Source organism: Mycosarcoma maydis, chromosome 7, assembly GCF_000328475.2.
Source record: "Mycosarcoma maydis chromosome 7, whole genome shotgun sequence".
In the NCBI taxonomy this organism is placed as follows: Eukaryota; Fungi; Basidiomycota; class Ustilaginomycetes; order Ustilaginales; genus Mycosarcoma; species Mycosarcoma maydis.
In genome coordinates, this window is record NC_026484.1 from 593642 (window position 1) to 617919 (window position 24278).

General features: G+C 53.9%; 10 protein-coding genes across 10 annotated transcripts in view; 5 read left to right on the top strand and 5 right to left on the bottom strand.

The window, feature by feature from the left end:
• Nucleotides 1-518: 518 nt before the first annotated feature.
• UMAG_03006 (putative aldo-keto reductase yakc [NADP+]) lies at nt 519-1541 on the top strand (the record flags this gene model as incomplete). The annotated part of the gene is made up of 1 exon (XM_011391087.1): nt 519-1541. The coding sequence occupies one exon, from the start codon at nt 519-521 to the stop codon at nt 1539-1541; it is 1023 nt and encodes a 340-aa protein (XP_011389389.1).
• Nucleotides 1542-2194: 653 nt separating this feature from the next.
• UMAG_03007 (putative ribosome interacting GTPase) lies at nt 2195-3301 on the bottom strand (the record flags this gene model as incomplete). The annotated part of the gene is made up of 1 exon (XM_011391088.1): nt 2195-3301. The coding sequence occupies one exon, from the start codon at nt 3299-3301 to the stop codon at nt 2195-2197; it is 1107 nt and encodes a 368-aa protein (XP_011389390.1).
• Nucleotides 3302-3892: 591 nt separating this feature from the next.
• UMAG_11939 (uncharacterized protein) lies at nt 3893-4426 on the top strand (the record flags this gene model as incomplete). The annotated part of the gene is made up of 3 exons (XM_011391263.1): nt 3893-3921; nt 4017-4281; nt 4373-4426. The coding sequence occupies 3 exons, from the start codon at nt 3893-3895 to the stop codon at nt 4424-4426; spliced, it is 348 nt and encodes a 115-aa protein (XP_011389565.1).
• A 104-nt stretch (nt 4427-4530) lies between these two features.
• On the bottom strand, nt 4531-5286 carry UMAG_03009 (pyridoxamine-phosphate oxidase PDX3; the record flags this gene model as incomplete). Its single annotated transcript, XM_011391089.1, has 1 exon — nt 4531-5286. The coding sequence occupies one exon, from the start codon at nt 5284-5286 to the stop codon at nt 4531-4533; it is 756 nt and encodes a 251-aa protein (XP_011389391.1).
• Nucleotides 5287-6053: 767 nt separating this feature from the next.
• Nucleotides 6054-7187, bottom strand: UMAG_03010 (uncharacterized protein; the record flags this gene model as incomplete). The annotated part of the gene is made up of 1 exon (XM_011391090.1): nt 6054-7187. One exon carries the CDS (start codon nt 7185-7187, stop codon nt 6054-6056), a length of 1134 nt encoding a protein of 377 aa, XP_011389392.1.
• Nucleotides 7188-8438: 1251 nt separating this feature from the next.
• UMAG_03011 (uncharacterized protein) lies at nt 8439-10214 on the top strand (the record flags this gene model as incomplete). Its single annotated transcript, XM_011391091.1, has 1 exon — nt 8439-10214. One exon carries the CDS (start codon nt 8439-8441, stop codon nt 10212-10214), a length of 1776 nt encoding a protein of 591 aa, XP_011389393.1.
• Nucleotides 10215-10476: 262 nt separating this feature from the next.
• UMAG_11940 (uncharacterized protein) lies at nt 10477-10737 on the bottom strand (the record flags this gene model as incomplete). The annotated part of the gene is made up of 1 exon (XM_011391264.1): nt 10477-10737. One exon carries the CDS (start codon nt 10735-10737, stop codon nt 10477-10479), a length of 261 nt encoding a protein of 86 aa, XP_011389566.1.
• Nucleotides 10738-12814: 2077 nt separating this feature from the next.
• UMAG_11941 (ESCRT-II subunit protein VPS36) lies at nt 12815-14953 on the bottom strand (the record flags this gene model as incomplete). Its single annotated transcript, XM_011391265.1, has 1 exon — nt 12815-14953. One exon carries the CDS (start codon nt 14951-14953, stop codon nt 12815-12817), a length of 2139 nt encoding a protein of 712 aa, XP_011389567.1.
• Nucleotides 14954-16328: 1375 nt separating this feature from the next.
• UMAG_03013 (translation initiation factor 3 subunit CLU1) lies at nt 16329-20543 on the top strand (the record flags this gene model as incomplete). Its single annotated transcript, XM_011391092.1, has 1 exon — nt 16329-20543. One exon carries the CDS (start codon nt 16329-16331, stop codon nt 20541-20543), a length of 4215 nt encoding a protein of 1404 aa, XP_011389394.1.
• Nucleotides 20544-23085: 2542 nt separating this feature from the next.
• Nucleotides 23086-24278, top strand: part of UMAG_15002 (putative 3-hydroxy-3-methylglutaryl-coenzyme A reductase) — a gene marked incomplete at both ends in the record, with an annotated part of 4447 nt that continues 3254 nt past the window's right edge. The window contains one exon of the mRNA XM_011391288.1: nt 23086-24276. Within this exon, the coding sequence (XP_011389590.1) occupies nt 23086-24276 (1191 nt within the window). The remainder of the gene's footprint in view (nt 24277-24278) is intronic.

Consider the following 24278-nt stretch of genomic DNA (forward strand, 5'->3'; position numbering starts at 1 on the left):
ACGTTTCGTCCGAATAAAAGCGCAACTGAGTCGCGTACGTGCACACTTAGTCCCGTTGTACGCCTCGCTCCACCTCCACAGTCACGAGTGATAAAATCTGTACCTCCACTCCACACTCGGTGCTCAGCGCAGCTTTATACACTAACTCATGCGCAGCGGCGTTCTTGTGGAGCTGCAAGCACGAATGGTGGCGACCGTGTGAAGCTTGAGTTTGTTAGCAACGCAAGCGTAGAGCAAGTAGAGCCGATGCACCAACACCCGGGTAGCGCCGTCAACGTTGCTCGAGAAGAAGCAGCACAGACGCGCAGACGCGCTGGCATTTGCGTTTGCTGGTGTACTCTGCGGTTACAAGCCCGTGCGCCGTTTTACCCGGTGTCACTTCCGCTACACCTCTACGCAGTAATTCGAAGGTATAAGTACCGCCTCACTCGCATGCTTTCTCGGATGAGATACAGCTCAACAACTTGCATCCGCACCTCTTTCTCCCTTTCCTCCATAAGACCATTCAAACGCCCAAGATGAGTATCCCCACACGCGAATTTGGCAAAACCGGTGAAAAGGTCAGCTCCATCGGTTACGGCGGCATGGGCCTCGCAGCCTTCTACGGAGAACCTGCCCCACAATCCACGGTAGATGCCATCTTGGACAAATGTCTTGCTAACGGTGTCACCTTTTGGGACACCGCCGATATGTACTCGCCTGTCAAGTCGCGTAGGCTGGGATACAACGAAGAACAATTCGGTGCTTACTTCAAGTCGCACCCAGAAGCGCGCAGCAAGGTGTTCCTTGCTACCAAATTTGTCAACCGTGTCAAGGAGAATGGCGAGAGATTCCTGGACGGCTCTCCCGAGTGGTGCCACCAGGCATGCAACGACTCGCTGCGTCGATTGGGCGTGGACCAGATCGACCTGTACTACGCTCATCGTTCTGATCCCAACGTCAATGTCACTGAAACCGTAAGGGCAATGAAGGAGCTCAAGGATCAAGGAAAAATTCGTTACATCGGCGTGTCCGAATACAACCTCGAACAGCTCGAGGCTGCAAACAAGGTGGCTCATATCGACGCGATTCAGATCGAGATTTCGCCTCTGACTCCCGAAGCTTTGACCAACGGTATCCTGGCTTGGGCCGAGAAAAACGGCACAGCACTCGTCGCCTATTCGCCACTCGGCCGAGGCTTTATGACGGGGCAGTACAAATCGGTTGAAGACTTTGATGAGGACGACTACCGCCGCTTCAGCCCTCGTTTCCAAGGCGAAAACTTCCAGAAGAACCTCGAGCTTGTCAGCAAAATCAAGAAGATCGCCGACAAAAAGAGCGCTACCGCCGGCCAAATTGCTCTTGCCTGGGTGCTGCAAAAGTCGCCCATCATCATCCCGATTCCCGGCACCAAGAAGGAAAAGTATCTCGACGAAAACATCAACTCTGTCCATGTCAAGCTTTCCGATGCTGACGTGGCCGAGATCGATGACGTTATCAACAGCTTCGAGGTCTCTGGCACAAGGTACGCTCCCGAGTCGATGAAGGTGTGTGCATTCTAACTTTGTTTGTTCATAGTGCATGTCTCGCTTTTCGATAATCGCAATGGATGCATTGAACATTGCTCTTGTGTTTACCAAACTTGGATACGATCGAGGGGAATCGAAGGACGTAGTCGTGAATGGCGTAGCTCATGAGTCATTCTATCTGGGATGGACAGGCTTTCGTCTGTCTCGTTCGTTGCTGATTTACGCCACCGAGATAGCAAAATGGCTGCGATCCGCCAGAATCGGTCGTGGAGAGCCAAGCAATTTGCCAGATGACAGCACCGTTTCAGAGCGAACAGATTTGACACGAGCAAGAAGGCCCGCATACTTGTATCAATCAAGCCTCGCTACAGTAGGCACAAGTTCGGCATGTTCAACACGACACCCGATGTCGACCGGCCGGCAATGTGAATGGTCGCCGAGTACAAGACACTGCACTGATCGTGGTGAATCCGAGCGGCAGTAGAGCGTCACAGGCTGTAAAGTGGCATGTTCTCATGACCCAATGATGACCCATGATCCATGACCCTGCACAAAAAAAGGTATGAATGCATGCATTGCGACAAACACTACAGCGACACAAAGAAAAGTCATGGAGCCAGTTCAGCACTTGAACATGACCCGTCGTCGTTTCAAAGAATGAATGACTGCCAACCAAGCAGCTGAGCTCAGCGCTTGAAGATAGTAACGCAGTCTTCGTCCTCCAGCACATGATCCGCCCCCACCCTCTGACCTCTGGGGTGTTTGGCACTCTTACCCCACACCATGGCGAACTTGAACTGTTTGATAATCTCCTTGTGGATAGCGTTGCAAAAGTCCTCGACCGTGCTCCTGCCGGTCTTGAGCACGACGGGTGACGAGTAGTCCGGCGCGGCTTTTCTTGGCTTGGTGTACACTCGAACCAGTGACAGCTCCTGCCACATCTTTTCCACCAGCTCGTCGTCGACGTTCCACCAGTGCTGAGACGAGATCGGGACCGAGTTGGGAATCTTGTAGAGCAGGTCGAGTTCTTCGATACTGATCGAGTCGATCTTGTTGAGCACATAGATGGCGGGCACGTAGATTCGGTTGCCTTCGATCACATCGATAAGCTCTTCGATGTTGGCATCCTGACGGAACGAGACATCGGCGTTGCTGATGCGGTATTCGCTCAGTACCGCTTTCACTTCGTCGTGGTCGAGCTTGGTGAGCGGAACAGTGTTGGTGATGGCGATACCACCCTTCTCCTTCTTGCGCACAACAATGTTGGGTGGCTTCTTGTTGAGACGGATACCGAATCCTTCCAGTTCGTTCTCGATGATCGCCTTGTCCTTGAGCGGTTTGCCCACGTCGAGAACGATGAAGATCAAGTTGCAAGTTCGCGCGACCGCGATGACCTGTCTACCACGACCCTTGCCGTCCTTTGCACCCTCGATGATACCTGGCAAGTCGATGATCTGAATCGGCGCACCGTGCACCTTCATCGTTCCTGGAACCGACGTCAACGTGGTGAACTCGTACGCTGCAGCTTCCGACGTTGTCCCTGTAAGCCCGGACATCAACGTCGACTTTCCAACCGATGGGAATCCTACGAATCCTACCGAGGCAACACCCGTCTTAGCAACATCGAATCCGATACCTGGTCCACCGCCTCCGCCACCCGAGGGGGTGATGAGCTCTCGCTTCAACTTGGCGAGCTTGGCACGCAGCTGTCCCAAGTGGTACGACGTAGCCTTGTTCTTTTGCGTCTTGTTCATCTCATCTTCGATCTCCTTAATCTTTTGTACCGTCGTCATGGTGGTAGAAGTTCTTGCACGAATTCGAGTCCGGCACCGCTAACGTGTTTTGGAAAGAGAGGTGTGTTGGGTGTGCAACTTATTCGAACCAGTGTGGTGAAAGTAGATGCAGGTCAGCGTTGCAGGTTCGAGCTGGGCAATGATGCTGCAAGAGGTTGTCGATGATGTCAAGGACGGCCAATCCTGCAAGAGAAAGCTCAAACGCGAAAGCTTCTAAGGTGTGCAAAAAAAAACGACCATCGCCTTGCAAAGGACGCTGGCTCAAGCATCGGGCGTTGAGCTTTTAGTGCAAATTATCACAAAATCACGAAAGTCTCCCGCCCGGCATCTCAACCGATCGGGCGATCGAGCACAAGCCTAACACGTCGGAAAATTCGACTCACGATTCACGATTCGTGATTTGTCTGTGCGATAACCCAATTCACGATTCACGATTCACGATTCAGTGATCCACGATTGGTCATACTCCCTCATGACTGTATAATCCGGGGAATTCACGCTCGCTTCGCTTGTGCCTTTCACTGGGACGAGATACTTTCACTTTGACGCCACCACTCGTAGTAGCACCGACAAAATTTCAAGTATATAAAGATGATGGAGCCAACGACAAAGCCGACCCAGTAAGTTGACCAGATCGATGATGTATACGACCATCAGAAAGCGGTGGCTCACCGATAATGATTGCGCACTGTTCCGACCTCACGTCTCCCAATAGCCCACCTAAGGACGACCCGATCTCTGTCGAGGAGCTCAAGCAGTACGACGGCACGGACGAGTCCAAGCCTGTCTACGTCGCTGTAAAGGGCACCGTGTTCGATGTTTCGCCCAAGCGTGAGATGTACAGCCCTGGCAAAGGGTACCACATCTTTGCAGGCAAGGACGGCTCGCGCGGCCTGGGAATGTCGTCGCTCAAGCCTGAGGATGCGGTTGCGGACTACAGCACTCTCGATGACAAGCAGCTCAAGGTGCTCAATGACTGGGTAAGTCTCTCTACTCTCTTTCTGTATCCATAGTGAAAGGATGTGATACTCATCTCTCGGTCTCCGTCTCCTTTGTTGCTCTTGAACACAGCACTCGTATTACACAAAGCGATACAACATTGTCGGCAAGGTCGCACAGTCATAAATTAGTCACACGTTTAAGTTGTCATTGAATCGAGACAGAACAAACAAAGTACCACTGCCACGTCTGTGTTGCACCAAGTGTGTATAAAGCTCTCTCTCTCTCTCTCATGGAGCTAGGCGGTCGATACTCCATTTGTCTTCATTCGCAGCAACTTGGCTCTCAATACTCCTCGTATACCTGAATCTGTCGTGCAACCGGTTTGGTCGGCCACACCAAAACTCGACCTCGTCCGGTACGATTCTGTAGCCGCCCCAGAAGTCGGGCAGGGGTACATCAACGCGCTTCTCGTCCCCTTGCCACTTGTTTGCCTCGTCCAGACCAGCGGCGCCGGGAACGCGGAACTTGGACTCCACCTCTTTGACCTTGTCTTCCAGTTCCTGCCTGGACACGATCGTACTAGACTGTGGACTGGCCCAAGCGCCGATGCGGCTACCCAACGGACGCGAGTCGTAGTACGCCTTTGACTCTTGTGCGCTGAGTTTTTCGACGCGGCCGCAGACGCGGACAGACCTCGAGAGTTGCTTCCAGTAAAACGTAAGCGAAGCATACGGATTCGCTTCCAACTCTCGTCCCTTTCGAGAGCTGTAATTGGAGAAAAACAAGAAGCCTTGTTCGTCGACTTGCTTCAGCAGCACCACGCGAGAAGACGGTCGTGCCACTCCGTTCTCAATAGCGACTGTAGAGATGGTCATGGCTTCAGGTTCAGTTACGCCGTTCTCATTGGCGTGCTGAAACCACCGGTTGAATTGGACGATCGGACTCGGCGAGAGATCATCTAGTTCCAAGCCGCTGGTTCTGTATTGGTTGTGAGATGTGATCGCCGTCGTGGTCGCATCTGTTGCCCTGACGTTTACATCCATTTTGAAGCAAGTCGTTGATGCGTCCCTCGCCGGGGAAGTTGGAGAAAATCGGCGTGTAACAACGAGCTGGGTGCAAGTGGAGAGGCAGAATCGAGATCGAATCGCTCGCGTCAATTGCAACAGCATCAGCCTGGGTAATTGTGAGACCGAAGTATGATGCCGTCGCGATCAGCTCGTGCTTTCAAGTGGTATAGAAGATCGGAAACAGGGTCGAGCCAACGTTGGAATAAGCAAGGCTGTCGTCTTAGCTAAACGTGAATAGCTACCGAGTCACACTTGTGAGAATCCGAGTCGGAAAGACAGCTCGTGCGCGAATGAATTTCAGGCTCAGCTTTTTGTGAGCCGAGCCACAATCACGAATCACGAATCACGAATCATGGTTTCCTCCACCTGCTCACTCTTTGCAGGCTCGTTCGCCTGTCCGTGCCACACCATGTTTCTCACGAACAAGTCAAAACTTTGTAGTCGTTTCATTCGAACGCACCACGAGTCATTGCAGACACGACATCAGGCAATGCAGATGAGCAGATTCAGTCCGATAAGAAAGAGATCGCAAACGCCAAAAGCTCAGATATGATGGCTAAGATGGTTCAAATTGATTGCAATACATGCGAGAGCGGTAACGATGCTAAGGAGCACAATACAAGATGAGCAAGAAGGCTGAAGTATCTACATCCAAATCAAGTTGCGACGAGAATACGGAACGTCATTTGACAATACTAGGGGCAAAAGGCAACGAGCGCTGAGAAGCAGGTACAAGAAGGCTATCAAATCCTCGGCGTATCATCGTCGTGGGAGTGACGACCATGTCCCTTGCTCTTGGTGTCGACGTCATCGTCCAGCCGGATCGTTACCTGCGAATCTTTAGCCGCATCGTTCTGCCTTGCATCACGGTCCCTGCTCGTGCTCGGCCGACCAGTTCCACTGTAGCCATACGAAGTTGGACTTGTCACTGGGCTCTTGCGGTCGTCGTCAAAGTCACCTTCTATGTCACCACGTTCATATCCAGGAAGATCGCGGTGGCCGTCTGTGCTGAACGCACCAGGCGGTGGACCGGCGGGCGCAGAGTACGGGCCAGAGCCGTACGGCGCAGGAGGATAAGAATAGGCTTGTGCTTGCGACTGAGGGTCGTAAGGTGCCGAGTTGTATCCGTTGGCATATTGAGCACTGGGTGGTTGCTGATGGTGGCGACGCTGCCACCAGCCAAAGTTGGACTCGCGCACTCGAACAGAGTTTGGATCGCGCAGCTGACGGACAAAGGCGAAGCTGAACATGACGAAAGGAATGCCGAACAGAATGGTGACGACAAGCCAGACAATTTGCCAAGTCGAGTCGTACCGCCACGAGCTGTTGCAGTAGTTGGTAGCGTCCTGCGGCGACATGACCGTACTGCTGATTGATTGGCCCAGCCAGTTGTAGCCGGACGAGGAAGCAACTGTGCCCGTGTTCCTAGCAATGCAGTCATCGATGATGCGACTCTTGAACATGTAGTGGCCTGCAATGTTGAGCACCTCGCAAGCGATCACCAGCGCAAACCCAGGTAGCGTGAGCTTGGAGTAGAGCGTAGCGAGTTTGAGGTTGGCCTTGAGAGCGCCTACGAAGCCGAGAACTTCGAAGAGGGCAACAGCCATGAGAAGTGCGCCCGTAAGAATGTCAAAGAGATTCATTGTCGCATTGTTGCCAGTGTGTCCGATATCTTTGAAGTTGGAGATGGATACAAGCAGGAGGTAGAGGACAGTGCAGAACGTCGTCACGAGCAGCACCGGCCGGAGAGAGTAGGGATACACCTTTCCGATCACATTGGCATAGGCAGGAGGAGGTCCAGAGTCAGGTGGTGGCCTGGTCTGTGTATAGGTCGGGAGATAGGAGAGCTCCGGCACTTGCTGATCTCGTGCAGGCATGTTGGGTCGTAATCAAGTCCATGCGATACGGGAACGTCCAGTCGATGAGCGATGAAAGCCCTCGCTTGCAAGACGATGTCTCGAACAGGCGGAGATGATCGTTGAAGGTAGAGAGGATCAGAGAGGTGATCACAGATGGATGCGAGTTGAGACGAGTTGAGGCACGACTGTACAAAGAAGGGGTCCAAACCGGGTCCAAAGCCCCAATCGAGAATCAATCGTAAATCCTGTCGGAAAGCAACATCAGGCTGTGCAGCTGACTGACAGTCGTGAATCGTGAGTGTTTTCGCGCTGTGTTGAGTTCGCACCAAGTTTTGTTTTGGACTTAACTTACGTTAGTTATCAGCTTATCCGTCTCCTGTGCGGCTAGCTGGTGTTTTTGGAATCGCGATGCCTACTCACAAGTACACAGATTCGCTTTCGGTGCTCTGTGCTCCACGTGTTCGTGTTCTTTCTTCACGCTTAGGGCTTCACTCTTGTTAAAATGATTTCATCGGACTTGCCGAGACTTGATTTCTGATGACCTAACACCGGTCCCCGTGCCCAAGCCCAAAAGTCACGAGTTAAAAATCGTGAATCACGAATCACGAATCACGAATGTTCACGTTAGTCGCAGTCACGAGGCCCATCCCAGTCGTGAGTTGCTGATAGCCGCGCTTGGCGCCAACGCTGCAAGCACAGCCGCGAGACCGTGGAATTCATGATTCGTGATTGGCAATTGTGAATGACCTCCACGCAAAGAACAGCAGCAAATTCCTGTTGCGCCTCATGGTGCACCAAACGAGCCTCGCGCGGCGTTCTGTGTGATGCCTTCGCGAGAGTGCCATTCGTGGTTGCTAGACGAGGTGGACTGCATTGCCGCACCTGCGCCGCTTGCTCGACCCATGGAGAGCCACACAGGCAAAGCCCCTTGGTACCGGGCTCTCAACCAAACACGATAACCGAGTCGTGTGCACCGTTGCAAAGTGGCAGCCAGGCTAGGCTGGCTTTTGGCGCCACGGGCGCGTACATCAACGATTGTTTATACACTCCCCCACACCACCGCCTGTCCATCAACAAAAGCCCTGTTATCTTTGTTTGTGGGCTGTTATCATGTATTACTGCCGGGCTTAGAACACCATTTAAAGGTGGTGAGGCGATCGAGCCCCCGGCAGAAGCGCGTCTTCTTTTCCCTCCCTCGCAATCAGACCCTACCTTGCTCTCCTGCTTTGCGATCACTGTCAGCTCTCCACACAACTTCTTCAAGTCGATATGGCAGTCAAGCTATTCAAGAATGCGATCTTCTTTACAGCTCAAGCCCAGGAGCTTGAGGCCGCATCCTTACTCAAGCAGGACTACACAGACCCTGCAGCCCTAGCAAACCGCTTCGCAGAATGCATTGCTGTCGACGATAGCAAGCTCGCCTACGTCGGTGATGAAGCTAGCATTCCCTCTGAGCTCAAGGAATGCGCAGAGGTGGTCGATCTGGGTGGAGGCAAGCTCGTCGTGCCCGGCTTTATTGATGGCCACACCCACTTGCTCAACTTTGGTCAGTCTCTCGACAAGGTCGATGTGGGCAAGTGCAAGAACCTCGAGCAGATTCAGCAAAAAATCAAGGAGGCTGCCGAGGCAAAGCCCGATGCACCGCGGATCCTTGCAGCCGTGTGGATGCAGAACACCACCGATGGCAAAGCGCTAGCTTCTTGGATCGACCAAGTTGTACCTGATCGTCCAGTCTACATTGAATCCTTCGACTTGCATTCGCACTGGTGCAACACGGCAGCGCTCGAGGAGCTCGGTATCACCGACGAGACCCCAGATCCCGAGGGTGGAAAGATCGTACGTGATCTAGAAACCGGCAAGGCTTCAGGACTGTTGCTCGAGATGGCCAACATTCTTTTCGTTTGGCCCAAGCTAGCTAACCTGGCATCACAGCAAGAGCAGGAGGCGAGCTTCATGCGAGCCTGCAATTCGTATCATGAGAGCGGCTTCACCGGTGGTATTGACATGGCTCTGGACTCATTGTCGTTGGACTGTATCCTTCGGGTCAAGGAAAAGAGGAACGGTAATTTGCCGATCCGTGTAGCAGCGCACTGGCTTGTGCGCCCCGAGACCGACGTTGATGCGTGCATTGAACAGGTCAAGCATGCTTACGAGCTCAGCAAGAAACACAACGACGAGTGGTTCCGTATCGTTGGTATCAAGTTGGTCTGTGACGGGGTCATCGACAGCTGCACAGCCGCGCTCAAGGAGCCTTACTACAACAAGACGAATGCCGAGCTCATGTGGCCACTACCTCTGCTTTCCTCGGTCGTCCAGTATGCGGACTCGGTCGATCTTCAAGTTGCTATCCACGCCATCGGCGATCTGGCCGTACACACCGCTGTTGAAGCTATCGCAACGCTCGGTGACAAGCTGGCAGACCAGGGTCTATCGATTCGCGATCGTCGACATCGCATCGAACATCTCGAGCTCACTGATCCCAAGGATGTTGAGAAGCTCGGCAAGCTCGGCATCACAGCGAGCATCCAGGGTGTGCACTGTGATCCAAGCATCATGGAAGGATGGTGCAAAATGATCGGCGATCCGTACAACGAGGGTCGCTGTGCGAGAGCGTTTGCCTTTCGCGAGTTTGTCGAAGCTGGTGCGCCCATCGCACTCGGCTCGGACACCCCCACGGCTCACCATTGGATCTTGCCCAATCTGTACACCGCCGTCACGAGACGCTCGGGCAGAGAGCCAGACCTGGATCGCAGAACAACACCACAGTTTGCGTTGCCGCTTGCAATGGCAATGGCTGCAGCAACATACGGCGCCGCACACAGTTGTAAGGCAGATACATGGGCGGGTACGCTCGAAAAGGGCAAGAGCGCTGATTTCGTGGTTCTCGACACGAACCTGTTCAAGGAACATGGTGGAGGAAAAAAGGAACAGACCATTCTGAAGACTAAGATCCTGCAGACTTGGTTGGCAGGAGAGAAAGTGTATGAGAGAACCGAAACGGGGACCACCAAGAAAACCGGCAAAACAGGTTGCACTGTGCTGTGAACGCTCAGAAGCCTTGCTGCTGAATTCACACCACACACGGGTACCGCGGTCACTCACAGTGATCAAGACACGTACACATCAGAATCGTAGACAACATTGACAATACACTGATAACCAAAAAAAAAATTGCGTCTCGGAAACTCTTACCCACATCTTCGTGCGGAATCGTAAAACCATTGCGTTGCTTGTAAAGATATCGAGAGAAAAGGCCCTTGGGCGGACGTTGACCAAATAGGCGGTGCATGCATGTCAGGCGCAGCCACTAGGCGGTATTGCGTTGGGTCATCGAGTTTTTCACTGGCTTGAGAACCGATCTATCGTTCGGATCAAAGCCGACGGCGAGCAGCGTGGGCAAAATGCCACTGTCTCCTGCAACGATCTGCGCCGTGCCAGCATCGGGAAGCTGGCTAGGATAGATGTCCTCGATCGGTCTTGGGCTCGGGATCGGTGCAGACAAAGCTCCTAGCACCACCATCATCATAAGCGAGACGGCGAAAAAAGCGGCCATCTGGTGGGACCTCATGTTGTGGCTCGGGAGTTTGAATGAGTTGAATCTGAACGTGGAAGATGCGCGACTCGATTAAGGTATTTTTGGACGACGTGGCCAGCACGATTGGGCAAATTGTATGTTATGCGAGGGCCTATATAAGTATCTTGTGGGCCGAGAACGGGGATAGCTTGAAAGAAAATCACGTCAAGGTTGAGTGCACGGTGATGACAAAAATGTGTGAGAGCGTTGCTTGGAGATGAGGAGAGGATGGTGATGGAAGTATGCGGAAATCAGATATGCTGAATGTTTGTGTTTTGGGCGAATGGGGATGGACAACGCAAAGCGACATCGTATATGTACCTCTTTCTCCCTGGCGAGCCACCACTCCTCATTCGAGTAATCAGCTAGAATCCCTTATCAACAGACACAAAAGCACTTGAAATACCGATTGTCCCTCATTTCTTTGGCCAGTTCTTCATAGCAAGTGCAGATTGAGGAGAGCTTTCTCAGGCCCTGGGTGGGTTGTCTCCGCTAAGCAGCTCCTGCTCTAGCCCGATTTGGGAATTTACACAACGGTACACGTCCGGGACAAAAGATTGCCAAGCCCACTGTGATCCGCCCTGAACAGGAACACGAGTGGGTAGCTGGGGCCCGCCTACGTGCACAGACGCGGGGCACGAAGCTGAGCGGAACAATGTACTCTAAGGTCACGACAGAAATCTGCAGAGACCGAAGAGGCACTTACTGTATGTGACTGGCCTCGATCTTCAGCGCAGAAACGCAACGAGCTGAGGCAAAACGTGAGATGAAGTCGGCGGTCCGGCTGGAATTTCGCTCTCTAACTCTTGCCTGCCTGCACACCACCAGAGGCCTTGAACCTCGCAGTTGTGAAACCGACACCGAGGGCCGTCTGATTCAGCATGCTCAACAGAAAGACTTGGCGTGCATTATCGACGTCGTATGCGACTGCATGCGAATCAACCTTGCTATCAGGATTGCAAAAGGCTCCCCCGCCAAGTGCGGGTATCCTTTCGCCAGATGCCTCGACGCCTCTGGGGCCCCTTTTTTGCTCATTGCAACCTGCTGCATGGTCACGATGGTAATCACATGTGCTGTCCATTTCACTTCTTGGTGAAGATGACAATGTGCTGTGGCCGTCTCATCGACACACGTCGGCGCGGTGAGTCAAATTCGCCGAGGGTAAGGTCCCAAAGAAACTCGTCGAAGCGACCTATACTTGAGTGTTCTACCTCTATTAGTGGTACGCGGGTAGAGCCACGACGATGTCTTCGTATCTGACAAGAACCAAGCAATTGCCGCAAACCCACCTTTACTCCTAAAAGCGTATGAAGACGGCATCTGGGCCCAAGAGTGTCACGATTTGGAGCATACAACAAACTTTCGATCCTGGCTCGCGATTCTGCCCAAGCATAACGGACAAGCTTTATGATAGCATCTAGGTGCAGTCGCCGTGACAAATCAGTTCCAATCTTGCCGATTGAGTTACAGGTATACGACGGCCAAGACAATGCTGAGCCCGGGGCGCATGGCGCAGCTTCTGGACGCATCGGTCCGCTTCTGCCAAAGACAAATACGATCGAGCGATTGTTACTACCACTCCATAAGATTCCGGCGGAATGAATCTTGACGCTTTCGACAAGGTGACCGCTAGACTTCATCTGTGGGACTTCTATTTCTGCTCTGCAATCTGCGTAAGTCGTGAGTGTCGGTCGCCTTGCGCGTAAACACGTCCGGGATAGTGTCAGAGTGCACGACCAATTCGGATTGCCAGTCACCGATCATCGTCTCGTTCCGGTAACGATAAACAGCGAGCTTTGTCACGGCTCAAGGTACCCGACCAGCAAGTACACCATTTGGTTCGGTCCAATTCGCCAAGGCAGTGCTGATATGACACAATCATCACTGGAAACTCGGTGGGTTGCAAGTGAAGCTGTACCATTGGAGACGAGTCCCCTTGCCACATCCTCGGGTAAGAAGCTCTATCCACTGAACAATATCTGCTTGCTTCCGCTATGGATACAGTGTCGAGAGTGGAACGACTAGGGTCGGGCTACCGTAACACCCAGCTAAGAACAATAATCTGCGACAACTAGGCTCTGGAAAAGTGATTGACAAACCATCTGGTACCATTGGGCCCACCGTCGTCGCGCACCACCATGCCCGTCTTGCTCTCAATCATATCCATCATCTCGTTGATGAGCAATATTGGCACGTCCTCCTTTTCAGCAATCTCGAGTATTGATGCTCCGGCACCCCAAGGTGATAGATTGTCGCCATAGCTCGCCTCTTCCGTCGATGCTGTTTGATCGCTTGCCGCCGAGATGGACCCAGGCTCAGAGATGCGAAGCGACTGTGCCTGCTCGATGCGTTTCATCTTGTGCTCCCATTCAAGCGTGTCCAGATAGTGCAGGATGCGCGAGGTAAATGCATTGTCGCTGTACCTGGGTGTGTGCAGCACCGAGAGGCCCGATCTGAACGTCTTCATGTGGATGGAAGGCGACGTCATATCCGGAAGGAAAGTGGCGGCTGAGCGTAAAGCTTGCGGTGGTACCAAGGCAACACCACGCGCTCTGTTCCACACGCACCACACCTCGTCGAGGCCGACCAGCCCTCGACCTTGCAAATTGTCATCAGAGACGCGAGGCAGTAACTCGCTCGATTTTCCCGGAGCCGCTATCTTACCTGTGCCCATCAAACCAGACCTTCGACCTCCGGAAGGGTTTCCAAGCAATAGGCCAGCTAGCTCGTGCGCAAGTTGACGATGGTACTCTTCCTGATCGCGTGCCATGTCCTCTGTAACGGCAGGCGCAGGTAAACCGAGTTGAACGAGCGAAGAGCGAATGAGAGTGGCAGCCTGCTGATCGGGCTGAGGTGCGGTATCTGGCATACCAGCCTCGCGGGCTGCGGCTGCGGCTTGTTCCTGTTTGGTGAGCTTTGCATTGAGCGATTCAGCAAACTCGACCATCTGTTTTGCTTTGCGCATGAGAGCTTCGAGATCTTTGAGTGCGCCTTGCATGTCGTCGTTCTGTGTGCGACTTGTAGAATCAACCGAGGAAAGGATACCGTCGATGCCGACTCTCTTGAGCGCGGCAGACCTACCGTCCAGATCGACCATGCCAGCTGCGACGCGCGTAGCTCGAGCGCTGTCCGCCTCAGAATTTTTCGATCCACCTGCGCCTATGCCTGGCATGTTGCTGACCCAAGCTTTGGCTCGAAGAGTAGCCTTGAGCACACTGTAGAAAGCCTTGTCCCCACCCTTGCGGAAGCTAAGCTTGACGAAGTCATTTGACGATGACAACACAGCCGACGATGGCGTGGATGCTCTACTGGGTGCGGTACTGGCACGAAGGGACATAGCATCTGCTTCGATGCTCTTGCGTATGGGCGTGCTTGGAGCTGTGAGCGAAGTTGCGGACGCCAAAGCAGTAGCCTGCTCTTGTTGCCAGGAGCTACCGAGATGAGAGCTGCACATCTCACATTTGGTCATGGAGGGATGGTTGAGGAAGGTACACACATCGCAGGCGATGCCATCGTCTTTCTTCTTAGTTGGGGTGAAAGCGGCGTTATCTTGAGGCTTAGATATTGAGTCTGGCTTTGCTGGGCTTGAGAAGGGATCTAGTCTTGCTGCCTCGCGAAGCTGACTTGGATGAAGGTTGCGTTTAGGTGTGGATCGAGCAGGCTCCTTTGTGACTCCGCACAGCTCGCATACTGACCGAGTAGATGCGTTACTGAAGCCACAAATGGCACAGATCCAGTTGTAACCTGAGGCGTCTAAAGGCGTCGAGTCTGCAGCAGGGGCATTTGCTCTCCAATCCCTGCTGGGAGTCTTGCTCAAAGGAGCCGAGTTCGTCTGCAAAGAGGTACCAGCTGAGCGCGCTTGCTGCTGTTGCTGTTGAAGATTGAGGTTGTCTGTCGTCGCTTCTGCACCATTATCAGGTTTGGCAAGAGTGAGAGTGATCTTGGGACTGCTTTTGAGAAAGCCTGCGTAGTACTCGCTCTGTTTGACGAGCGAGAGGTCCAAGCTGCACGAGTATCGATGCGGTTCGAGGTCATCAACATAAAGCAGACGATGAGACGTGAGATATACAGTGCCATTATTTTGATGTAATGTCTTCTCCTTGCCGTCGTAGAGACCGATGCTATCTTGCAAGCTGACCACCTCTTCATCTTGAAGGAGCAGGGCACCGATGGACGAGTTGCTAGCATCGATCTGCTTGAACCGATCCATGCCATGCAAAGCACCCTGATTCAGCAAGGACTGCCGAGACAATCAATGCTGACAATGATCCGATGAAAGGAGGCGATGGCAGGTATGTCTGACGAGCGAGGTGAAACGACACGGCTTGGACGTATGTGTCGGTCGGCCAGGGTCCTTTCCTCCACTTTCTGCCTTACTATAAGTTATCTGTTACATGCACGATGGTCTGTCACGTGTCAAACATGAATCGTGAATTGTGAATCACGAATCACGAATCACGAATCACAAAATGGTCACGGGTGTCCTCGTTTTCTCGACGGCTTCTTCGGCCTAACATAGAGCTCTTATGCCTATCGCCTCCACGCTCACACCACACAACTTACAGACTTTTCACTCTCGCGGTTCCGAGCTGGAATCACGAATCGTGAATCGTGAATTGTGAATTGCCCTCGTGGCCAATGAGAGAAGCCATATTCGGAAGGCGCCGGCTGCTGCATTCACGATTCTTCATTTACCAGAGTTCAAATTGATTCGCTGGTCGATGACCGGCTCGAGGCCAGAACACGTTGCTGTTCCTTTGGTTGACGGAAGCCTGTGCAATCACGAGTCATGGATGTTTTTGCTGCTCGTGCTGATCGCTGTCACCGCTTCTATTGTGTGCTGATCGTCCAAAGTGATAGATTGACTAAGCACGAGCCAGCTGCAGCTACTCGTGACTATGTTTATGGTAAGGAAAATTTTCGATTCTTCCACGTTCCCCTTCACTACGAAGTTGAGGCTCACACGAAGAAGAAAGAAAGGGAAAAAAACCCACATTTAGGAAGAAGCACAAAAGGGTTCGGCGTCGCTTTTGGCAGGAAGACAAGTCACGAGTATTAGTAAAATCGGGAGGGAGAGCGAAACATCAAAACTCGTTCACACTCTTGACGACTTGACTGGAATGCTCTCACGACTGCTCTGCTCTGCTCTACACTCAGTGACTGCTGGACCCCCGATCTTTTGTCCGGCCCGAACAGGAAGCCCACAGAGCCATAAGGCAAGCTACCGTTAGTGAACATGAGTCGCACCTCGTCTGACCAATCCGCTTTTTTGGAATTTTTGCGCCAAGTTGAGTTAGTCACACTGGTGAGTACCTTCTGAGAGCAACTGTAACTTCTGTTGCCTGGTCTCCATTGCAACCGCAACTCTTCCAACTCGCTGCCTTGAGAACATTGCCACCTCTTGATTCTGGTCGTCATCCATCCAAGGTCCCGCACAGAAGTCTCCCATTCTCGGCGTACATAGAGCAGACTCGGTGGAACGAGAGGCGACTCTCAAGCGTTACACAGAAGCTTCTCTGGCTACTCCACAGCTTGTCTCCATCGCCAGAGCCTAGCAATTACACAGCACGGCGCAGGAGCACAACATGGACCCGGTTACCCAAGCACCCGCTCCCGAGGGCGTCGATGCACCTGAGATCGACGAGTCGCTTCAGCCCTTCGAGATCAACCTCTACCTTCCCAAGCGTCCCTTGATCCCTTCTGCGGCCGCCTCGGCAAACGGTCTTCCTGAAACACCTTCGCCCCTCAAGGTCGCTGTGACACCACAGGAGACTCTCAATGACCTTCGCGTCACCATCACCGACAGTCCAGAGGGCTACTGGCTCGGTGCCTTTTGCTTCCGCAAGCCTCTTGCCAGTCCCAACTCCACCGCAAAGGGCGGAAAGGTGCAGCTCGGCGAACGTGTGCCCGAATGGACGGAACTCCGCGAGATCTTCGAAGGCGTCGACAAGGACAAGCGAGAGCTGCATGTCACGCACGTCCCTTTCAACGAAGCTGATGCTCGCGCACACGTTCAGCGTCTCCGAGATTTGCTGAGTGGTGGTGCTGCGGATCCCAGTGCCATCGGCGTTGACGCCGCTCTCAGCGTCCAGGACGCCGTCCGAAACCCGCAGGAATGGCAGCAGGACGCCGCTCGTCAAAATGCCAACGGCCGCGCTGTCACCAAGAAGGGCGTCAACGATGCTGCCGAGGCTTCGTCCGAACTGCCGCTGCCTCTCGTCGACTGGGCCGGTTGGCCCTCTGTTACGTCCATTGACCTCATCCCTCAGGTAGCGCGACGACCTCGTCAGCTGCCTGTCTGCGTTCGTCAGCTGTCTCTGGCATCGTGGAACCCTCCGCCGCAGCACTGCAAGCTCAATGGTCACCTCCTCTATCTTCAAGTCGGCACGCTCGAGGGCGAGGTGATTTTCGTCACGGCATCTACCCACGGATTCTATGTTAACCGCTCTTCCGGCGCTAGATTTGACCCTTCGCCTCGCCCCGACGGCCAAGATTTCGCCTCATGCTCGCTCTTTGACCTGCTCTGCGGCTTCTCGCCGCTCTTTCTCTCCTCCTTCTCCAAGCTCTTCAACGACCCTCTCTCGTCCCGAGACTACTTTTCCGCCGTTCCGGTTACCAACGCATTGCCCGCCTTTCCCTGGCTCGCACGCAACCACACTCACCACGCAGACGCGCTTCGTTCGCAGGCTGCCTTCTTACTCACCGGCGCCACCTCGGCTGACGCATTGGAAGGAACCAGAGACTGGAACGATGAGCTGCAATCAGCTCGAGAGCTGCCCCGCACCACGCTTTCAGAACGACTCATGCGCGATCGTGTGCTGAACCGCATATACTCGGAGTTCACCCAGGCTGCTGCACGCGCCATTCCCAAGGTGGCTGCTGGCGAAGTGCAGGCCATGAACCCCATGGACAAGAGAGACGCTCAGATGTTCATTGTCAACAACCTGTTCATCTCGAAAGGCGCAGACGGCGTCGACCTCTATCCTCACATGGGCGGAGATGAGGCCGCCCACGTCGCCGTTGGCAAGGACGTTCAAGGAGTCAAGACGCTCAATAGCCTCGATGTTGGCGGACTCTGTCTGCTTGGAACCATTGTCGTCGACTGGAAGGGCGAGCGATGGGTCGCTCAGAGTGTCGTCCCCGGTCTCTTCCGCAGGCGAGACGATGCCGACGAGCTGCCTGAGGCTGACGGCGAGACGACAGAGCTTGCCGAGGCTGCCCCCGAAAAGAAGAGCCCTGAGGCCAAGCTCGCTCAGTCGAACAAGGCCGATCTCAACGACGATACACAGGTGGTCTACGGCGGTGTCGAGGGCCCAGAAGTGATTCGCGACAATGCTGCATTCCACAAGCTCTTCCACCAGGTGGCTCAGACCCTTCACCTGAATGAGCATCAAGTCGAAGACGCCAAGGGTATCAAGCACTCGCTCTGGCTAAGCGTCGACTCGAAAGGTCTCCGCGGCGCTGACGGCCGTAGATATGTGCTCGACCTCGCGCGACTCAACCCTGTCGACATTAACTGGCTCGAGAATGACATTGATGGAGCAATCCACGGCAGCTCTTCGTCTCCCAACCAAGATGCACACTATCCTCACCGCATGACGTTGCTCCGACCCGAGCTGCTCGAGATCTATTGGGACAGCGAGTTCCGCAAGTGGGCACGCGCCAAGCTCGCCGCTCGTCAAGAGGCCAAGGCTGCCAAAGACGCCAAAGCCAAGGAAGCAGCCTCCAAGGAAGACGGCGAAAAGACTGAGGCGCCCGAAGTGGAAGCGGAAGAGCCTGAGCGTCTCGACTCTTCCGAATTCAAACTGACCTTCAACCCTGACGCCTTTGTCGAGTTCAAGGTGGCAGACACTTTGGCAGAGGAGCACTCCAAGGTGATCACTCCCATCACGGACGAATCGGATGCTAGCATCGCGGCTGTGCGACAAGCTTCTGACTTTTTGCGCAAAGTGGCCATCCCTCGTTTTGTCACAGATGTTGCCGCGGGTCTCTTCACTGCCGCCGACGGAGGCGCTCTGAGCCGACAGATGCACGCTCGTGGTATCAACGTCCGTTACCTGGGCTACGTTGCTCGGCTTTGCTCGCCGGAGGCCAAGCAGGAGCTGGACCAGGAACTCATCCAGAAGGCGGGACCAGGCCACGAGGGCTTCCTCAACGCTTTCAGACTGACGGTGCTGCAGGAGATGGTGCTGCGTGCTAGCAAGCGCGTCCTGCGTGGTCTCATCCGCGACGTTGAGCAGGTCAACGTCGCTGCCTGCGTTTCGCACTTTCTCAACTGCCTGGTTGGTGACAAGGTCAACGCTCATCCTAAGGCTCGTCCCAGCGTCACGCCCCTTTCGGATGTCGCCGATGCTGCGTGGACCAAGCTTACTCCGGAAACGCTCCGAGAAGAGCTCAAGGCCGAGATCCGCAAGCGCTTCCGCTTCGAGTTGCCTGCCTCATTCTTTGAGCAGGAGCTGCGACGTGCGCAGCTACTCCGTGAGGTGGCTCTGCGCACCGGTATTCAGCTGCAGCTGCAAGAGTACGTGCTCGAGGGTAAGCTGGCTGATGCCGATGGCGTTGTTTCGGATGGTTGTCATGGCGAATCGCAAACCAACGGCAACACGACTAATAAGAAGAACAGTAAGGGCAAGAAGAAGGGCGGCAATGAACAGCAGAATGGCGTCAAGAAGTCGAACGTCGGTGCGGCTGCTGCCAAGCCGACCAAGGCGGCGCGAGCTACCAGCTTTGAGCCCGAGGACGTGCTCAATCTGGTGCCCATGGTGAAGGACTCGACGCCCAAGAGCACGCTTGCCGAGGAAGCATTTGAAGCTGGCCGCATTTCGATTAGCCGTGGTGATCGCGAACTTGGGCTTGAACTGCTTCTCGAGGGCGTCAGCTTCCACGAGCAGGTGTATGGCTTGGTGCACCCCGAGGTGGCGCGATGCTACGCGCTATTCGCCACGATCGTACATCACCTTGCCGGTGTAGCGGCCATGGAGCGCGCCGAATCGATCAACCAGGCCAAATCGGAGAACAAGGAGATCACCGAGGCGGATCTGCCCGTGGTCAACGAGCACTTGAGCATGGCGAATGCGGTTCGCTACCAGAGGCAGGCTGTTACAGTTTCGGAACGCACGCTGGGTCTGGACCACCCGGAGACGCTGAACCAGTACATGAACCTGGCCGTGCTGGAGCGATCGGCGGGCAACACGCGTGAATCGTTGCTGTGCCAACGTAGAGTGCTCGAGCTGTGGAGTCTGCTGCATGGGCAGCATCACCCTGACTGTATCAACGCGCTGTCGAACGTAGCACTGACGCTTCAGAATGCTAGGCTGTTCGAGGCGAGTCTGCGAGTGTACCGATCTGCGCATGAGCTGGCATTGACGCTGTTTGGCGCGGACAGCATCCACACGGCCAACTTGGCGCACGAGCTGAGCCAGGCTTACACGCTTGCTGGCGACCTCAAGACGGCACTGGCGGTGGAGAAGGAAGCGTGGCGGGTATTTGAGGAGCGACTGGGCAAGGATGATGCGCAGACCAAGGAGAGCGAGGCTTTCTGTTCGAGCTTGGCTGCGTCGGCGGTGCGGGTGGCCAAGCTGGAAAAGGAAGCGAGCGAACGACAAGCACGTCTCCCTGCCTCACGTCGAGGCAACAGTAATGCTGGAGGAGGTGCTGCCGCCATCACTGGCGCTGGTACGACGGCGAGCGGTAACGGAACCGCCAACAAGTCGCTCGACGAAATTGTGCGGTTCATCCAAGGAGGATCTAACGGCTCTGTTGCCAAGGCAAAGGGCAAAAGCAAAGCCAGTCGCAAGTAATCAAAAAAGTTCGATCCACGCAGGATTGTTCACAGAGCTGAGATCATCACGGACCGATCACTAGCAGCATCCTTCCATTCTAAATTGCATTTGTACAAAAGTACAGGGACGGGTCACGCTGCTCGCACCCTTGCCACACCGAAAAGAATCGCACCACCTCTATTCTAACCCCTCAGGTAATTTTTAAGCGTGAACATGGGCTGATACGAGTTGAGACGGAGGCGGACGAGACGAGACGAGCCAGTGCTAAGTCCAGATCTGGCGTGCAGGTTGTGGGGGATCGATGCGCGGGGTAAGCGTGGGTCTTGATTCATGATTGACAAGTGGCGTGACACTCGCCACTGACTCAAGACTCGTGACTGCTGGGCTATCAGGTGGGCGTTCCAGTGCGACTCCGAGATTGAGCCCAGATGAATCACGGTGAGTGGATGATCGCTTAAACGCAACGCTTGGGGGCAGTCACAAGCCAGTTGCGCAGGCGAGCTCTAATCAAAATGCGAGACGAGGCCGAGGCTTTCATTTGTGTGTGTGTGTATGTCAGCGCGAGTCAAGTGACAAAGCCAGAGCAAGAACACGCAACACGAACCGTGAATCGCGAATGGGAACCAACTCGACTCCAGCAGCCTCCACTCTGGCCAAGGAGCTCGTCTCGGGCCAGAGCGACGGCCTTGCAACGGTATCTGCACAAGTTCGAGGCACCGGCTATTCACGATTTGTAACCCAGTCAGAATCGTGAATGCTGCTGACCAAGACAGATAATCGAGCCTGCCAACCGAAAAGGAAAGCGGAAGGAGACAGGACAGCTTGCAAGCGCCGATTCAATCGGTCGAAGCGGGTCTCAGGCAGCCAGCGCCTTTTGGCAATCATATTGACTTGGCAAGAGTATACAGCATTCGTGATTGCAATAACGAATGTACTCACAACTCACTCTACAGTCTGTAGGGTATTCAAAGTTCCGTTGGGTTAACATTATTCACTACTAATCACGAATCGTGAATTGTGAACTTCGTGCTTGTTACAGAACGCGTTCTAATCCGTGATCATGAATTGTGGATCTTGGCGGTGCCTTTGTGTTTCTTGCTCCAAAATCGCCCCACCTTTGCGCAACCAGAACCACGAACCAAGCGGCGCACCTTTTTCCTTTTACAACTCATCGACCCTGTTCAATGAATACTACTCCGGTCGTATAGTTACGATAAAGCATTCACAACTGTCTCTTTCTTCATCAGGATTCCGTTTGCTGGGTAGGGAGGGGGCATGATCTTGGGTCTTGGATTCGGGATTCCCCATATTTCGCTTTTTGAAGTCACAGTCAAAGCACAATCGCACGTCGTGAATTATTATCACTTAGTAATCTGTAAAGCTACTCGTGACTTACAACTTCGGGTGATTCTGTTGTTCACATTCACGATTCCGAACCAATCGTAAATTCGCCACAGCAAATCGCAGTGATGAAATTTTGGGGTAAAGAACAAGAAGAAAGCGCGGATCTCGCCTGATCGTGTGCGTGTGCGTATGCGTGCCTTTCCTGTATGGTTTTGGCCGACAGAGAAATTTGCATTTCGATTATTCGTGATTAACCTTGACTCCATTCAGCTTCACGATTTATGCTTTATGCTTTATGCTTTTTCTCCTTTTGCTAGTCCCAGCGAGGTGTGGTTGTGGGTGGCAGGCAGGATCGCTTCGTGTTGACGATCCTCCTTTTTTGGTGGTTGGTAGTCACGAGTTGGTGCCTGCCACTCACTATGCGAGCGAGAGAGAGAGAGAGAGAGAGAGAGAGAAGCGTGCGTCAAAGTGTGCTGTGTGTGACTTGTGCGTGCCCTTCTGGCAATTGTGAATTCACGCCGTGCGCCCACAGAGCTGCTTGATTCAAGCGTGACTCTTGATGGACGCTCGTCTCTGCACCTTTTCTGCTCTGCGCTTCTGTAACTCAGACTCAACAGACTCATACTTGACACGCGCGTCAGTCACGAGTCCTGAGAGTCGTGCGTGGTGAGTTAGAAGCACGAAGAGCACTCTTGACTGATACCGTCGCTTCCAACCGCTACCCTCTCGCTTTGGTCACCAAGCTTCTACTTTATCTTTGGCAGCCGAGTAGCTTGCATTCTTTCTCAGATCGACCTCTCTCTCTCTCTCTCTGCATCGTTAAGGTTCGTCCTTCCTTTCGCCACCACTCCTTAATCAAAAGGACCGGCTCAACCCCGTCCTTGTCTTCTTTGCACCTTCACATCCATTTGCTCATCTTGCTTCGCTTCAACGCCTTCTCGACCTCACTTGCGCCTTCTATCGCATCGATTTGGGCTCGCGCAACGGCTTATTTTAGCACACGTTTACACATGCCTTATCCTCGACTTGGTCGCCATCTTTGACTCTCTTTGCACCTGATTTCATCCCCTATCGCCTTGTAAATCCCCCTCCTCCCTCTCCTGCACGCCGCTCGTACTGCCTGACTTTCCTTGTCTAGCCTAGCCGTACAATCTTCTCACTCCCTCTCGGGTAGTCATTCGGTCTATCGTCTTGGTTTCGCACCCTTTGCACCACCATGTCGACGTCGTCCACCTCGTCGTTCAGCAGTGGCGCCTCGTCCATCGGCATCTCGGCGCAGCCACTTTCACTGCCCAAGATCATGCTTAGGCGACTCGCCAGAGCTGCTTCTCAGAATCCAATCGAGGTCATCGTCACCATCTTTATCATTGTTACTCTTGCCTACTTCCAGCTCCTTCATGCCGTTACTCACTCCAACTTTTTCGAGCCCATCTCGATTGAAGCAACCAGCTTGGCTTCCAGCTCCTCGTCGGGCCTCTTCAAGTGGGCAGGCTCCGCCAACAGGAAAGCCGACGCCGTTCCACCCGTTCCTCCCACCTCGACTCTGGCTTCGGACCCAGACACAGTCTACATTCGAAAGGCCGGCGCTGCCAACCTCTGGCAGCCTCTCACTCAGCTCGCTACAGACAACGGCGTCGAAGATGTCGCCGCGCTGATCCACTCTTCCGCTCTGTCCTTCTTTGTCGAGCCTGTCCTCTTGACCAGCGCAAGGGAGTCTTTCATGGCATCTCAGATTCAAGACTCCATCCTCCCCTCGCTATCCAACGACCTTGCCAGCAACCTCGTTGGCTCTCATGCCTCGGCCACCTTGGTCCAGCACGCCGACTCGCAGTATTCCGCCTTCGTCTTTGGTAAGGCTTTCGCCGACTCCTCCGAAAGCAGCAACGCAGACGACACACTCCCCCGCAACCAATTCCTCGGCAAGGTCGTCGACCCTTCTCTTCTCTCCAAGTCGCTCTCCAAAGCCACTCGCTCCGTCCCCAAGCCAGCTGCTGTCGCCAAAGCGCCCGCTGCGGAGCTCGATGAGCTGTACGACGGCCTTCGCATCGTACCCCTCGTCCCTGACGGCGAATTCAACCCATACGCTCCCAACAACCTCAAAGCTAAGCGCGGCGCCATCAGCAACCAAGAGGAAATTCAGCGCATCCGATGGATGGCCTATGCCGTCAAGGCACTTGTTATCCGTTTTTGGGCTCTCCTGAAAAAGGCTGACTCTGCCGACATCTTTGTCATGCTCTCCGCCTACATTCTTATGCACGGCACCTTTGTCAATCTCTTTCTCTCGATGCGAAAATTTGGCTCCAACTTTTGGCTGGGCGCTTCTGTCCTCATGTCGTCCACCTTTGCTTTCCTCCTGGCTATCCACCTTGCCTCGCTGCTCGGCGTCACGGGTGATCCCATCTGTCTTTC